This window comes from Branchiostoma lanceolatum, chromosome 2 (genome assembly GCF_035083965.1).
Source record: "Branchiostoma lanceolatum isolate klBraLanc5 chromosome 2, klBraLanc5.hap2, whole genome shotgun sequence".
NCBI classification, from domain to species: domain Eukaryota; kingdom Metazoa; phylum Chordata; class Leptocardii; order Amphioxiformes; family Branchiostomatidae; genus Branchiostoma; species Branchiostoma lanceolatum.
The window spans coordinates 17,173,879-17,191,173 of record NC_089723.1 but is presented as its reverse complement, the minus strand read 5'-3'; the positions used below and the strand labels follow the sequence as shown (position 1 = coordinate 17,191,173).

General features: G+C 42.6%; 1 protein-coding gene across 2 annotated transcripts in view; it reads left to right on the top strand.

Annotated features, from left to right (window-relative positions):
* The window catches only part of LOC136427661 (protein FAM135A-like), a 38,467-nt gene that overhangs the window by 18,892 nt on the left and 2,280 nt on the right, over positions 1 to 17,295 (top strand). The window contains exons 4-18 of one of the 2 annotated variants that reach the window (XM_066416707.1): positions 282 to 346; positions 971 to 1,144; positions 3,054 to 3,174; positions 3,930 to 4,083; positions 4,395 to 4,444; positions 4,952 to 5,107; positions 5,543 to 5,616; positions 6,063 to 6,217; positions 6,654 to 9,090; positions 9,475 to 9,632; positions 10,194 to 10,285; positions 10,646 to 10,895; positions 11,662 to 11,718; positions 12,961 to 13,071; positions 13,483 to 13,596. In XM_066416707.1, coding sequence (XP_066272804.1) covers positions 282 to 346; positions 971 to 1,144; positions 3,054 to 3,174; positions 3,930 to 4,083; positions 4,395 to 4,444; positions 4,952 to 5,107; positions 5,543 to 5,616; positions 6,063 to 6,217; positions 6,654 to 9,090; positions 9,475 to 9,632; positions 10,194 to 10,285; positions 10,646 to 10,895; positions 11,662 to 11,718; positions 12,961 to 13,071; positions 13,483 to 13,596 — 4,168 coding nt within the window. The remainder of the gene's footprint in view (positions 1 to 281; positions 347 to 970; positions 1,145 to 3,053; positions 3,175 to 3,929; positions 4,084 to 4,394; positions 4,445 to 4,951; positions 5,108 to 5,542; positions 5,617 to 6,062; positions 6,218 to 6,653; positions 9,091 to 9,474; positions 9,633 to 10,193; positions 10,286 to 10,645; positions 10,896 to 11,661; positions 11,719 to 12,960; positions 13,072 to 13,482; positions 13,597 to 17,295) is intronic. The other variant, XM_066416708.1, reaches the window with a different exon arrangement.

Below are 17,295 nucleotides of genomic sequence, written 5' to 3'. Positions count from 1 at the left end.
AAATTTGCCTATTCTTTGGAAGCTATATTGGGAATATATCAGATGTTACTAGAAAGAGACATACAGTTACATGCCCCAGTTTCTGTGTAAAATGTGAATATAGCAGGTACTTTTCACACAGACAGGCTGTCACAACCTAAAAAGATTCTGTAATTTGTAAGCTCCTCCAGAGAAACTATGTATAGAAGCTCCCTCTAAGGTTCAAAGGAGTACTGCAGTTTTACATCAGATCCATGATTGAGGTCTTATGAAGATGATGAGTCCTGCCTTGTTCTTTCCAGATTGAAGACACTGTCGACTCAGCGGCTTTCCAACTGGTTTTAGACCTGTGCTTCTCAGAAGAGAGGTGAGGAAACTTCAAATGATTTGTTTCTTTAAGAAGTATCTCCATTTTGTATGTTACTTGTATCTTTCCCTGACATCAGTATAACCTGTGTAAAAACTGAAAAAAAAAAAAAAATTATATAGTAGTACCTGAGTCTGGTCTCGTAAGCTCTTGTACTGTACACTGTATATTGTTTAGTTACCTGGGCTATACCTTAAAGTTTGTAAAAGCGTTTGGTAAGTTGGGTAAGTTTTTATACAGCCTAATATTAATAATGATAATCTTTATTGCATGTCCATTTCCAGTTGGCTGCTATGTACTAACTGCTATGTTGTTTTAGCAATAAACCTTTCTACATTCTACATCTTCAAGTATCTTGCTTTGATTTATTTTTTTATTTATTTATTTATTTCACTTCTCCAAAACTGGAAGGCATGGCGGAACAGGTGTACCCCCGCAGGGGTCACCTTTTCAAGGCCGCCATGATATTGTCTTACATCTGTTGTCAAGCTGAATTGATTTGAACAGAGACTGACGCTCGTTTTTATACAATACTCAGTCTAGTAAGAAATGTATTTCATCTTCAAAACATGAGTTATCACAAAATATTGATAAATCTAATCAAATCTCCCCCCCCCACCCCAGTGCTGATAATGGAGACAGTCTGCAGGTGGTAAGCAGCAGGGTGCTGAAGCTCCACCTATGTGCCAACAAGGGACTGCACCACCACGCAGTGGTCATGTTTGACTACTTCCACCTGTGTGCCATGGAGGTCGCCATCCATGGGTGTCTGGTTACATTGCACCAGCCCATCATGAAGTAAGTGGACGTTTGATATATATAAGGCCACACCAATTAAATTTCTTGGTTAAGAGATTTTTTGGGTAAAATTTTAGCATGAGGACATCGTTAAAACAGAAGGCTGACTCAGAGGTGAAAACTTGCACCTGACCCTGTTCACTCCCTAAAACTGGGTGCACCAAAGTACAAACTTTCCTCTGAGATTCTGTTTTCCTGTTGATTTTCCAATCTGGCATTTTTTAAGAATTCCGTGAACCAAGAAATTAAATTGATGTGGCCTAAGTGACATGTTTTCCTTAAAGCTGTGAAGGGGCATCTGCATTAGACTGGGTGCCATCCTATCTTGTTTACCGGGGCTCCCAAACTCGCTAGCTCCTTCACAGAGGGAGGGAGTATGCATGGGAGCCCAGGTAAACTTGATAGGATAGCACCCATGCATGAATGTGTGCATGGGTAGTGTGATGAATCTTGTACTGTGCTAGGGTCCCCATGATTCTGCCAGCTGTGACCTTGACCCTTTTTTCATTACCTTAAATATAGAAGATGAAGATCTTTATTGACACAACAAAAGCACAGCAACTTTCGTAAGGTCTACTACATACATACATACAAACGAATAAGTGCATACAAATGAGTTAGATAACACACAATCATATGGGATAGAGCAACATATCGAAATATCACATGTCATATACTTATACATTGCTTGTTCTAATGTCCAAACATTCTTTGATGTGTATACCTATCTGTACACAGTAGGGATTATCACCTGTTACAGTAGACTTTCATAAAAGAATAGATATATGAAGCATATATTTTACATTGATTGATTGTTAATCTTGAAGCAGTAATCATCCACCCAACCTGTACATTACATCACCTGTCAGATTACTCTCAACAATGAGATGTTCGATAAAATTTGTTATCAGTGTTCTGCATACATAACAGACCATAAATCTTGAGATGTACTTTTCTATGGCATCCAGAAAGTTCTTTTATAGGAGTTGAAAAGTGTCGTGTAGTTGCCTGAATGCCTTCATGTTCTTGTTGTAAGGATGTGTTAACAAAGAAAGAGGAAATTGATGTGAATGTCAGTTCATCAGCAGGAATGATATACCTAGTGACTTATATGCATTTTGTCCTTTCCTTGTCCCTGCTCCTGTCTTTTCTCCACTGCGTGTGCACACTGCAGAATGCGGTAAGCATGTCTCTCACTGGTGCATGCATTGCATGTTCTTGAACAGGCATGCGAGCTTTGTCATGAGAGCATTTTGTTGGCTTTCCAGGAAGCTGTGGACATTGAAACTCAATGTATGATGGGTATTAAAGCAGCTAAGTTGTATTTTGTTATGAGCAAATTTATCAACATGTAAGTTCTTCATTCAAAAATATACAAAGGAGGACTAGGCAACAAACTGAGCCTTTTACATTTATTTATGCCCACGTACTGTATCATTCAGAGTCAGATGTCTGTACATATACTTTATAGATGTTTAGTTATTTGTTTATCTATTTACTTACTTATCATGTTTCTCCAACAAAGTGGAAGGTATGGTGGAACAGGTGTACCTTGGCAAAGGTTACCTTCTCAAGGCTGCCGTACTGAAACAACAATGTTTTTTTCTATCATGGAATCTGTGTTCAACTTGGTAGTAATCATAATACAGTGCTAAACTTTCTTCCAACACTAAGGTATTCACGGATCAAATTTTCAACGACCAATGTCGCCTTATTGATCCCGAAGAAGGCGACAGTGGTCGTTGACAATTTTATCCGTGAATACCTTAGTGTTGGAAGAAAGTTTAGCACTGTATTTTAATGTTTTTTCTACATTTTATATACTGCAGGATTTTCTCATACTGGTAACAGATAATACATAATAAAAATTGAAAAGAAAATTATTGAGATGTATTCTCTATTTCTTCAGTATTCCCAAGACAGCCAAGTCTGGCTGGTTGAAGGGTCAGTCAGCCGGTAACAAACTCCCACTGGTGTCCCTGGAGTCTATACTGTTTGGGGCCGTCAACATGAACAAAGCCATCATGCCGGTAAGTCTGCATATTCTTTATCTTCCTTGTTTGTAATCACGTTAGACTCGGATTTGGTCTATTTTGCATAATGAAGATTTCTGTTCATCAGACTCCTGTAAGGGGTATGCCATGTAGGATGCTAGGATGGCCAGGATATTTTTCATAGTGTAGGGGTCAGGTGTAAAAGACTATCTGTATACGGCTAAAGCCATACAGAGAGCACTGGAAGTAACCTCATTTCATTTCAATTATTTATTTATACAGGGAAAAATGCACTCTAAACATCTAGCACTAAGGTCTCATTCATGAGTTTTTTCGCCCCATTGGCTTATATGCTATAATACGTGTTTTATATGGGCGCGTTCGTAATGAAGCTATAGGAAATGGACCAATATCATTCTTTCTATGTTGAGACTATTTACTCTAGATCATGCAAAAAAATTGCAGACAACTTCACTACATCAAATCTCTGGTTATAACAATTACAAACAGTACTTAGCTACACCTCCAAAAAAGGCATTTTCTAGTTGAAAGCGCTCGACCGCATCACGCGAAATACAAGGCTGTGGATGTCCGACCTCGCGCGGCTGCCAAACTTTACCGCCTAATTTCTTCAGTAACAAACAAGCTTTCATCAGTTTGAGGCTTGAGATCAGTTGGGCTGGCTAAAAGGCAATTTCCCAACTGACTCTTTGGGAGTCTACACTTGGAGTAACTCAGGAATGAGACCTTAATCGCATCATAATTCTGTATATGCTCCTCTCTTGTTGCAGGCCCCTAAGGGTACTGCCCTTGCTGAAGCCATGGCGCAGGCGAGGGACACACACAGACAGATGTGTGCTGCCCTCCTGTCCTCATACGCTGGCCTGCAGGAGATGTACCAGGAACTGCTGGCAAAGACACCGGATAAGTACCTCTTCAGATTAGGTACGTATCAAACACTTTCCCAGTGGTTGATATAAGTTGCACTTGCGCACTAGTCTTTAACCTTCTCCCTGCTGCTTAACCACGTAACCAATAGATAATTGGGTGCCAAATGGCTTCTTCAGTGTGCTGAATATTAAGACAGACAAACCTTATGATTCCTTTTAGTACTTCATCAGATCTTCTCCTTTAAGATGGATTAGGAAATCATCTCATCCTTGTTGCTATACTACAAGTAATAAAGCTGCATTTGTTGCACATTGGTCTTTTATGATAGTTTTAACATTGAAATTTTATCTCTGTTACTATTGCAGAAGTTTCAGACACAGATTCTAGGCTGGAGACCTTATGTGAAGCCATGAAGGTGAGATTAGATTCTTCATGATAGACTTTGATAGATGTTATGTCTGTGACCCTTCTTTCTTTATTTTTTCTCCTTAAGCAGCACTTTTGGTTACTCCTAGCTTTTATTCTGGAAATGTGAAATCTAAGAAAACAGAATGCTTTAACCTTCTCCCTGCTGCCTAACTCTGTATCCAATAGGGAATTGGGTGCCAAACACCTACTTCAGTGTGCTAAAGGTTAAGGATTGGACTGATGTTTCTGTCCCCAGATTGTGTACTTTTGGTTAGTCTTAGCTTTTATTGTGAAAAAATTAAGTCTAAGAAGACAGAATGTTTTGAGGATTGGCCTGATGTTTCTGTCCCCAGATTGTGTACTTTTGGTTACTCCTAGCTTATTGTAAGAATGTGAAATCTAAGAAGACAGAATGTTTTAACCTTCTCCCTGCTGCCTAACTCTGTAATCAATAGCCAAACGCCTACTTCAGTGTGCTAAAGGTTGATGATTGGACTGATGTTACTGTCCCCAGATTGTGAAGACGCAGGACGAGGCTATCCAGACGGTGACGTCCCACCTGACCCAGCTGTGTGCGGACCTGTGTGCCCTGTGGACTCAGTTCCTTGACATGGTCACCACCAGCACACCTATAGCACAGTATCTGTCAGACAACAATCACCAGACACGGGTACGCAACTTTCCACACCTTTGAATATTACAACTGTAACAGTGTGGGTCAAGCGCCACTTACTGACCAGTCTAACTGGTCCGGACCTTTTAGTCTTGTAGTAAGTGTGTTGGGTTTGTGGGCTGGCGGCCCGAGTTCGATTCCCAGGAGCCAGGAGACTGTACTACTCGCCTCATGGGTTTCATAACATAGAATATAACAGCAATATACAGTGCTATAGAAATAACAACTTATGATATATCATATCTTTTTGACAAATATCTAAACATTACACAGAACAAAAGGAGTAGCTACTTTGGGGAGCTTTCGAGACAAACTCTGTCTCTTATCTTTCTTTCATGTTATGTTCTATATCATTTGTAGTCAGGGGCATCTTTGCATTTATGTGAGTCTATGAACAGTACATTGGTTGTTAAAATTTACCTTGATTTGCAGGTCCAGAGGTTCTGTGAGGCATTTTTTACGGTGGAAAACCCCAGGCAGAGTGCGCTGGCCTACAGTGATAACGGGTCAGTAGGAATGGGTTTAACTTCTCTGTTATCTCCATGTAAGGCTCACAAATGAAAACTGTGCATGTACATGTGGACATGTTATATTGACTGAATGTATGTAACATCTACTAGTACTAACATAATTCCACCAGGGTACATAATTCTGCCACCCTGAAATGACACGTCCAAACAGATCTCCAACCCAACATCCCCCAGTATAATGCACTCCTGTATATCTAAACTGTGCATACCTGCTGGGTGCTGCACTAGAGATCCCTCAAAGTGAAACCCTCCTTTTGTCAAAATGGCAAACTTATGTAACTAGGCGGATTAATGTTAATGAATAATGGAGGTGCAAAACCTAAAATTACATTTTCGTAAAAAATTAGAGATGGCTACTTTAACCTCATCCAGATAGTTATGACATCATATAATGGTGAAGTTTTCCTTCTTCCTGCATGAAGCCCCCAGGGTCATGCTCACATAGGTGCCATGGTGAGGAACTCCTGCTACTTCGCCACCCTCCCACCTGTGCCCGTGGAGTGTGCCGAGACAGACGGAGATGCAACCACCCTGCCTATCATCTTCGAGGACAGATATGTGGCAAATGTCAAGGAAGGTAAATGTTATCTTTATTTCTTTATTAAACTTCTTCCATTTACAAAATGGATGGTGAGGCAATACAGGTAATTACTCACCTCCGCTACATACAAAATGTCTCCCCCTGCAGCATACAAAATAAAGAGGTAAATAATAGTAAGATGAAAATGTACAGTTAGTAGCTATCAAGATGCAGAAATATGCATATTCAAGCACAAAACAATATAACGACAGAGCGATTATCGTGGCCTTGTGACCATACAGGTAGTGCAGTCTTACGTTAGTAAGGTTGGTTAAAACGATAACAGATTAGAAACATGACCCTCTGATGCTGTCTTTTTTTGAGTTGTGGATACATTGTATGTATAGTCTATTTTGTACCTGTACTGCTGGCAAGTTTTCCAAACATTTGTCTTTAAATTTGTTAAACCTTATTTGCCTTAACTGTCCCACAGTTCCTTCCATGGACCTGTCAGATGTCAACACAGCCGGGGATGAAAACAAGAGGAGATCTTCTCTCCCCTTCAGCAGGAAGGACAACAAAAGGTCATCCAAGGACAAGAAAAGTGGTTCCTCTTCATCTCTCAACAGATCAGAGTCACAGGGTAGCAAAGACGGGGACAGCACCGGGGCGAAGTCCAAACGGCGAGGCTCCAAGGGCAGGTTAAAGTTTGGGTCCAAGACGAGTCAGTTCATTAAGAACATGAAGCCGGAGTCCCTAAAGAGGCCGTCCCAGAGTGCAGGGTTGGACCCGGTGGTGCTGCTGGGTTACAGGCAGCTGGAGAAGTCCATCAATAAGAAGACAGAGCCTGAGATCGTCGGATCTAGTTCTGACGAGGAAGCGAAACTGAAACGTAGGTCTGAGCCCATCCCCTTGCAGCTGCTCACAAATACTGGGTCTAAGAACAACGCTTCCTCCCTGCCAGACATCGTCACTTTGGAGGTCTTAAGTGCGGACTCGGGGCCCCAGCCGGCCAAGTTTGCGTGGAGCGAGACCAACGTGGCAGACACGACTAGAGAAACGTCCTTCACAGACGCCAGGCAGAGTATGGTGAAGCAGTCCAGCTTAGACAGTTCCTTACCGAGCGGCAAACCCAGTTTTCTTCTGAAGCAAGGTAGTTTAGATAGTTCTGTTTCTCTGAAGCGAGAAGTTGTACATAACGTTGTGGTAGAGGAGGTTGTGGACAGGCCGGAAGACATGCCGATTTCCAGTCGAACGGAACCGGATGGAGCCGGTTCCACGCCGTCCGGCTCAAACCAGTCTGTCTCGGACTCTGTTTCCTGTGAAACGGGTTCTAACAAACCAAGTGTTGGTTCCCTCCAGTCAGGACTAAGCCAGGATGGGTCCGACCAGACGGAGGTTCCTGCAAGTGAGACTGATGGAGAGGTGAAAGCAAGTCCAGTTAAGAACAGGGTAGAGGGTGTTGTCAGGCCAAACAAGTCTCCCAGAAAGAGCCCCAAGTTTGGCCAACTGCAGGGCAGGCTTGGTGGACAGGCGGCGTATGCCAGCTGGACTAACCTTGTTAGTGACGAAGATGGTTTGATTGACATGGAGATTTGGGATGATGATGACCACAGTGAGATGAGCTCAGAAGGTGACAATACGTGTCTGAAATCAGTAGAATCAACGTCAAATCAAGAGCTGCCAGAAGCAGAATCATGCGATCAATCAGGGAGCAACAATCATGACTTGTTAGAGAAAAAGTCCATTTCATTGGAGTCAAGTCCAAAGAGCAGTGGAGCTGGAGACGTCAGAATTAGAAAGACTAGTCTTGAGCATAGAGAAGCCATGAGACTGGACAGACCAATCAAATGTCAAAGTTGGCTTGATATAGTCGACCTTGGGGTGACATTGGTCGACATGGGATCAGTAGATGATATACCAAAATTAGGCGATTCTCAAAACGGCAGCGAAGTGGAGAAAGCAGTAGGTCTTGACGCGTCTTGGAGTGCCACAGAGACAGTGGACAGTGGCATTTCAGAGAGTCTAGAAGGGAAGGACTCCCCTGGGGATGCTAACCAACTATTTGAAAGACTGTTGCAACCCACCCCTCATGCTGTGGAGAACGGACATGACCCAGGCGAGGAAAGGAGACCTTCTCTCTCCGACGACATTTTCCGTCAGTCCATAGAGAGTGCTGTGCACTCGTTTTTAGAAAGCGATCTGATTCAAGCTATAAGTTTAGCAATAGGAGACGAAGAAGGGGATGATCTAGGTTCTTTTGATCAGGCCTCGTCCAACTCGAACGAACAGTACGGAGCGTGTGCCGCGGAGGAAGGGACTTTTGATGAGGTTCGTACTGAATGCAAGACCATCACCACTTTCGATGGTCCTGGATGTCAAGTACGCTCAGAAAAGGTCACGACCTTTGACACTGCCAACGCTGGGCCACCTCCGCCAAGCTGGTCCCAAGAACAGCTTCTAACAGAGTCGAGACTGATGACAACGTTTGGCAGCGAGGTTCATCTGGAGACTGTTGGGGGCCCAACGCAGTCGTTAGAGCACAATGACCCAACTGTTACAAGTATACCAACAGAGTCCAAAATAGAGACAACGTTTGGTGCAGATGGAGATTCTCCATCAGGGGAGGAACAGTCAAGTCAGGATGTAGTAGATCAGAACGTACATGATGATGTACCATCAAAGCCATCAACAGATGTGGAAACACCTGTATCAGATGTAAAAACACCAGTATCAGACGTCACTGCACCAGTATCAGATGTCAACTCACAAATATCAAATGTCAACCCACCAATCACTAAACAGCCCACAAAAAGTGAGGTATCAACTGTGGAAGCCATACCCATGTCAGGTGACCTGGGTTCAACCAATGGGGAGGCAACCACTGCCAAAGAGAAGCTGGCATCCCTGATGGCACTGAGGAAAATGAGGTCTGTTTGTTTGTTTGTTTGTTTGTTTGAAAGATCTCCATTAGTGACAGGGTTTTAATTGTGTAGCTTTTTTATCTTGCAGTTTTGTTGGATTCAAGATTTTGCTCTCATTAGAGAAGTTTATATTCCTTACAGCCTTCAATAAACCAACTCTAACTAATCATACAGCCTCCTACATTTATACAATTACTAAGAAGCCAGAGGAAGCCAAAAGTGCTTGAGTATACTAAATGTTTATAAGCACATGAATATGTTATGATTGTTAAGTTGTGACGTGTGCTTAGCACAGTGGGGCAAAAATGTACAACAGAGGTCTTCATTTATGCTTCATTCATTTAAGTGTAGTTGGTTCTGATTTACCTGTTTGTGGTTTCTTCTTGGCAGCTTTAAGACAGCGAAAGCAGAGTTACTGAAGCAGCTGAGGTTCCCAGGACAGGTGTACAGTAACCTGCCGTCTGTACAGCCGCTCGTGCCTTACTTCTACCCTGACATGACCGACGATGACGGCCTGCACCTCATCGTGTGTGTCCACGGGTTGGATGGTACGTGACTTTTGTAATATCAACAGTCAATAGTCAGTGCTACTACTTGTACGTACTGTATCTAAGTTAAAGTTAAAGTCCTCCCACAACACTTGGTGGAGCCTATGGTAGCGCCCATCTCCAATCTGCAGCCCTTTGGCCACACAACTTTGTGCAAGTCTCTACATCAGGGGGCTAGTCAGCTTGTAGTGTCTTTAACTTCCATACTCCTTCCCAAATGCTGAGTGCTAAGCAGAGAACTTCAAAGCAGTATCTGCCATTTCAAAGTCTTTGGTAAGACCTGGCCGGGGATCGAACTCACGACCTACCGTGTGCAAGGCCAACACTATATACCCATTAGGCCATTGCACCAGTGCATAAAATGTATCTAGATTGTCAGAGATGTTACTAAGTTTATGTACTGATGTACATGTAGCATTGTGAAACTTGTATTTGACTACTTGAAAGTGTTAAGTTTACAATGGTACTGTTGTGAACCTGTTAGATTTTTCTAACATAGAATCCTCCTCCTAACTTTAGTGCTAAAGGTTTCTGCTGTTGTCCCCCTCCATTTCCCCCCAGGCAACAGTGCAGACCTGAGGCTTGTACGGACGTACCTGGAGCTTGGCCTACCTGGGACAAGAATGGAGTTCCTCATGTCAGAGAGAAACCAGGTGATGTCTCAGTCATGTAATTAAGAGCATCATGAAATTTTATGCCAGATGGTGAAAAGATTAATTAACAGTTTCTATGTCTATTTCTATTGACTTTTTCAATAAAATCCTGTTTACCTACTCTGCAAGCAGAGGTTTTGATCGGAGGGGCTAGGAGTGGCCAGAATTTTTAACAAGGAGGGAGGGAAGTGTGGAAAATTCCGGCCACTCCTATCCCCCCGATTGAGACCTCTGCTTAGAGAATAGCCAGTCCAAAACCATAGTAGACTGGACTGGGAACATCCTTGCCATACTAGAGTGAAGTGTAGTATGGCAACGTAGTCATCTCGAAGTTAAGCCCCAATCTTGACATATCTACAGGTGGACACCTTTGCAGACTTCGATGTCATGACAGACCGGCTGGTGTCGGAGATCCAGTACTACGTCGAGGTGCTGGGGATGACCCCTACCAAGGTCAGCTTCATCGGCCACTCCCTGGGCAACATCATCATCCGCTCCGTGCTGACCCGGCCGGAGATGGTGCCGTTCCTGGACAAGTTGCACACCCTGCTGTCGCTCTCTGGGCCGCACCTCGGCACCCTGTACAACAACAGTGCTCTCGTCAACACAGGCAAGGCTCTTACAACTCATACATGTAGTTCTCCTTTATGATATGATTCATAAGACATTAGGAAAGCAATACTCCTCCCATACTCTCCAAGGAGAGGAATGAGTCTGGCTGGTTTTTGACATGTTTTTAGACATTTTTGTCATGGTGTGGCGACATGATGAAAACAGGACGAAATAGAAAGCCCGGTAAAAACTTCTCAAAAACCAGCCGGAGCCAAACCTCTGCTTGGACTGTACTTCTCCTAGACTTCAGTCCTTCTCTCTGTTCAGCTTGTCTGTATTACTTTTGGTATGAATGTTAAGGATCCTCCTTTTTGGTTCTTGCATGTTGTTGTATACACCATTTACATGTTGGCCCCAATTCGTCAGGAACCTAAAATGATGTTTCGTTATCCATTGTCACTACAGTACTTTGAAATCTTGATTGACACTAGATATTCACAATATCTGCAAAACCAAGCAAACTGGATGATGACATCACCATCACTATATGAAAGCCCTTCAGTTACTTTTATTTATTTTTACACAATTTTATATCATTGTTGAAGAACCTTAAAAGAATCAATTCTATTTGTAACAAATGTTCTTTTGTTGTTTTTCTTCGTATAAAATGTTAATGTGCTACTTAGTAGATGAGGGATGTGTGACTCTGTCCTTGTATGTATGTGTGGGTTCTGCCTCCCGTTATCTTACTGTTCCCCATGTGTTTGACTGACCTGTCTATATCTCTACCCGTCTTCACTACATGTCCTCTCATACCATGCCAGAAGAAGCAGGTAGTCCTAGGTTAGGTGAGACAGAGGCAGCGGGAGACGACGACACAGGCATGTTCTGTTCCCCTTGTGTGCATTGTTCTGTCCTCCGCCCCTTCTCTAGATCTTCTTGACCCGCCCAAAGATCTGCAGAATCTTCAAGAGACAGGTTGCTGGTGTCGTAGTGTGTCTTAAATATTTCAGGGCTTGTATTGGTTGACAATTCAACTTGGGAGAAAGCCTACTAGATTTCAAATTGGTGTCCTCCTAATTCCGATTGTCTTTCTTATCTTTCTTGGGTAGATTGCTCTATGCAAGAAAAATAAATTCACCATTGAGTTTGGCCATCAATCTTCGTTTGAACCTTTCCAGCTCTTGATTTAATTATTTAAAAGAAACAGTCATCAGCTTCTATTCGATACCAACCTTGTTAAAGAAGATATCTGCATACTTTGGAAAGGTAGCTGGCACATAACACCAGCATTTGGTACGTACAGGATAGAAGGTTAGTTAAACAGACACAGTATGGCCAGACTAACAGTTCAATCCAGGAAACAGCTGTTTGCATGTGCAGGTTTGAAGCTGCCTACTACGCCTGTACTCAAGCATGCCACGTGTTCCCTTCAACTTGATAAAAATTAATTTCTGTTCTGTTTGCTGTTCATGACTGTTCCAGATTAAGCTTGGTTTGCATACTGGTGCAGCCTTGAAGTTGTGTGCTGCCCTTAAACTTAACCTCTTACAGTATCTCTGTGGATTTGTATTGAATAGGTTCTTTTTTCTTTGATACAGACTTTGTTTCCTAACGTTGCATGCAGCTAAACTTGTTCAGAGTAACAGATTTCAAACTTGGTATCCCAGGGCTTACAAGTGGTGGAATCTGTTTCATCTCAGCAAGTTTGGGAAAGGCAGCTTAAAAACTGCACACCCCATGGGAAAGTAGATGTGGGTGACTTCATGAGATGTTGAACTGGCCTTGCCCTGTTGGAACTTTGATCGATGCCAATATATGGCAGCTTTGGAATACTTTTACATGACCTTTCTCCTAAGTTACAATTCTAAACTCCAATATTATCCTGTCTACTGGGATTATACCCAACTTTGAGAAAGCCAACAAAATTTGTACTATTGGTACGTTTTTAAGTTGCTGTGGGATTCAGCAAAAGAAGAAACAACCAGAGAGTTGTCAAGTAGTAGACTGCACTGGGCAATGTCTGTACAATGTCTGAAGTTACTATATACCTGGGAGTACTTAAAACTATGGGACAACTGTGCTTATTGCTGTTTTGTTTGTTTGTTTTGTTGTTCCATCAGGGATGTGGTTTATGCAGAAGTGGAAGAAGTCGGGGTCCCTACTCCAACTGGCGTTCAAGGACCACCCTGACCCCAGGCACACTTTCCTGTACAGACTTTCGCAAAAACCAGGTAGGGGCTTTCTCCTACATTAACTGTGTGTTCTGCATTATATGGTTGTGGTGTGTGGGAACAATGTATGTCATTATGCTTGGAATGTTGATGATTCTCTTACTTTCACTCAGTATCTTCTCTTTTTCTGGTGAAAAGGACTGTTTGTTGCTGTCTGTATTTTGGTACAGTTTGGTTGTCAGTATGTTGGCAGAATTGAGGTGTTTTTCAGCCATATCTGTGGTAATGTGACAGCCAGGACCCCAGGCAGATTGTTTCCAGGGCCTGCACAGGCCAGATCCTCGTCTCCAGGGCCAACATACCCCCAAGGAAGCTTTTCCATGATGCCCCCCTGAGGAAGACTCAGGGCAGAGGAGCTGGTCCGTATGTGTATGCCCTGAAACTGAATGACGTCTGTTTTCCCCATCACAGGTCTAGCATTGTTCAAGAATGTGCTGCTGGTGGGCTCCGTCCAGGACCGCTACGTGCCTTTCCACTCTGCCCGCATCGAAATGTGCAAAAGTGCTGTCAAGGACAAACAGTTTGGTATGTCGCCTCTTCCCTTTCCACACATGACTTTTTCAGCAGACCGGATCATCATTTTGTACATCTGTCAATGAAAAAATGCTTGCAGTAATGCTGAAAATATAGATTGAACCAGGTTTTATACCAAAACTTTGAATAGATATTTCAATGAAATGAAGACTATTTAGGATGGTTCAATAGAAGTTTGGACTCAAGACAAGAAGTGTGAAGTCAAGACAGGATATTCTGACTGGAGTTTAAACTGTAAACAGTGGATTGTTCACTCCTTGACAAAGACTGTAGCTGATCAGTTGAAGATTTATTGTGTTGGCGTTTACAGTTTAAACTCCATTCAGAATGACTTCTACCAACGCAGATGAGCTTTCAAGTGAAGACAAGATATTACTGTACCTATAGCTGTTCCATGATCAATCAAGCATTACACTCCAACTTTCTTGTACAGACACACCCTTAAGATAACGTCTTCTTAGAATTAAGGTTGATTAAGGTTAATGAATGGTTTTCAATAACATCCCAAAATCAACAGCACCTCTTGAAGACCTTAATCTTAGCCTTAAAAAACGTCCCTGTCCCTGCTGCGACCTTCACACACCTGTTCCAATCTCACCTGACAGTCTTGTGACCAGCCCTGCCGCCCAGGTGTGACACTGAGACAACAGTGTCAACATTAGATAACACCAGCACCTGCTATGTCTGACAGTGTTGACGGGCAGGTCTCAAAGTCCAGGTTTTATTTGGGTGGCACTTGGCCAAAACAGTCGTTCAAATATTTGTATTTTGCAGTATTTATTCATACATGTATTCTGACTACCATGTCAGGAAGTCTGTGTGTACTTTGTCATAAAGTGTTCCCTTACAGCTGTGAATGTCATGATTATAATAAAGTACAAAATGTACAACAAATCCAGGTATCTGGTACAGGAGTGAAGTTCAGCGCTATTCCTTAATATCTGTATATTTTCATATTTCAATATTTTCCGTGATGCTGGACAGAACAGACTCAAGTCATTTAGTTTACTCTTTTTTCCCCTTTTTTTTAGTAACCTTTGTTTATTCATGAGAAGCTCAAATCGGCCATGGACGTTTTCCATGCTTTAATAGACAGCAAAGCATAGACTTCTGAACAACTTGACATAGATCACGCCACAGCTGTTGTGTCCACATGGCAATGTGGCCTACACACATGTCCGTGCATGTGAACCTGTATAAGGATGGAGTTTGCCCTGTAGTTTTGTGTGGACAGGTGATGCCATTGTTGTTCCAGTTTGGGGGATGTTTAGTCTGCAGTTATGACTAGTTAAAGACTGAAGTTCTATGTACATTGACCCAAAGTTTATATGTGTTTGGAGTAATCACCCCCCAAACAGTCCACACACAGCAACTGAAGGGACTAAAAAGTTATGCAAAAGTTATCTGTGGACAATTTGTACCAATCTTGAGGTACAAGGCCATGCACGGATGCTATAGGTTAATGTTGTGGGCTGTGCCTTTTCTGTCAACATCGTTTCTATGTACCTTTTGGTCCTGTGTACTTTAGAAGGGGCGTTGGCCTTGCGGATAGTTTAGCTGGCTGACTGCCAGCATGCGGTCTGTGTTGATGTTTTTCACTGAGAGGTGGTATACATGTAACGGTGGTGAATTTGGGGCCCCCTCCGTTACTTTGTTGTGACTGGCACATCTCTACTGCTGATCCCAGTTTTGAAATTCAAAATTTGAAGTTCAAAATTTGAAATTCAAAATCTAAATATTCTCTGGGAGGAAAATCGAACTTTGTTACTAAGTGACAGTTGCCTGACGACCCATGAATTTTTAAAAGCATTATGTGTACAATGAGGTAATTGGCTATTGCGTACTCCATTGGCACATGGCCACAAAAACAAGTGCAATGTATGTGTACCTGTTCATGTGCATGTAACGTGCCCAGACAGATCCCTCTGACTCATGCCATTGTCACTGAGGGTTGATCTCTACCACAATCCTAGCAGGGTCTTTGTTTGTGACATCAACAGAAAACTGATACTTTGACGAGGATATGAAAGAGTGTATGTTTTTGACAGATGTCAGGTTTTTGAGACACCTCAAAGACCCGTAACACTATCACTTCAACATCTCAGGTTGGCCTGAAGCCAGGGGCTCTGTAACAGATACACATGTTTACTGATGTACATATTTGAGGATTATGGCATTGTGCATCTGATTCTGAAACAGTTATTTCTTGATCAATATAGAAGAATATGACCAAATCTATCATGTATTTATGTGACTACCAACCCCAAATCATTGATATTAATATGCAGAATTCTCTATATATATATCATAAACAGTGTATGTGTACATCTGCACTGTATATTTTTGCATGTATACTTTCTGTTGTATAATTTATGTGTCATGGTCATCTTGTAACGTGTCACTCATACACAAAGATGGAAGTCCGGAAGTCGGGGAAAATTTCAGAATGATATGTCTTACTTCTTGTGTCTCGAAGATTTACCACCAAATACTCGCGGAAAGGTGGGCAAAGTACATGACCCGTAATGACCTGATAGACCCAGAAACACAGAAGGCATTCCTAACAGGAATCAATGGCTGTGTGGAACACATACAAGTTATGAGGGAAATCATAGCACATGCCAGGAAGAACCGTCGCACAGTGCACATCACGTGGTTTGACCTCGCGGATGCCTTCGGTTCTGTGGAACACGAACTCATCTATTATCAAATGGAGAGGAACGGATTCCCACCAATCATTATTTCGTACATTAAGAACTTGTACTCCCGCCTGAAAGGGAAAGTGAAAGGCCCAGGCTGGGAAACCGACCCCTTCCCGTTTGGAAGAGGGGTATTCCAAGGAGACAACCTTTCACCTATCATCTTTCTAACGGTGTTCCAGCCCATCCTTCAACATCTCAAGGGGGTGGAACAACAATACGGCTACAATCTAAATGACAAACACTATGTCACACTGCCATTCGCAGACGACTTTTGCCTCATATCCACCCACAAGAGACAGCACCAGAAACTCATTAATGAAATATCAACCAACACAAAATCGATGAACTTATCCCTGAAACCGCGAAAGTGCAAGTCCATGTCCATTGTGAGCGGCAAGCCATCGGACATTAGCTTCTTGATCGATGGGGATCCTGTCAAAACAACTAAAGATGCACCAGAGAAGTTCCTAGGTGGCTACATAACCTTCCTGGGCAAGACAAGAGAGACATACGACATTCTTGCCAAGACAATAGAAACAACTATTGAAAATATAAACAAATCAACCATAAGAAATGAATACAAACTGAGAGTATACATGGAGTACGCTTTCCCATCGTGGAGGTACATGCTGATGGTACATGACCTAACAGACACCCAGTTACAAAAACTTGATGCCATTCACACAAAGGCGATCAAGACATGGCTTAAAATGCAACCTGGTGCCACAAACGCTATCCTGTACAACACAAGGGGTCTCAACTATAGAACTATCTCAGACCTGTATCTAGAGGCCCACACCCTGGCCTACAGTAGATCAACCCTCAAAGGCGACGAGAAAGTAAAACATGGTGTACAAGCTAAGCTAGACCGTGAATCGCAATGGACCAGGAAGATGCAGAAGTGTGGTATTAAAACGTCCCACACTATCCACCAACAGGCCACACATGCAGCAAAAGATTCAGAATGGTCTTCTGTGCGTAAACACAT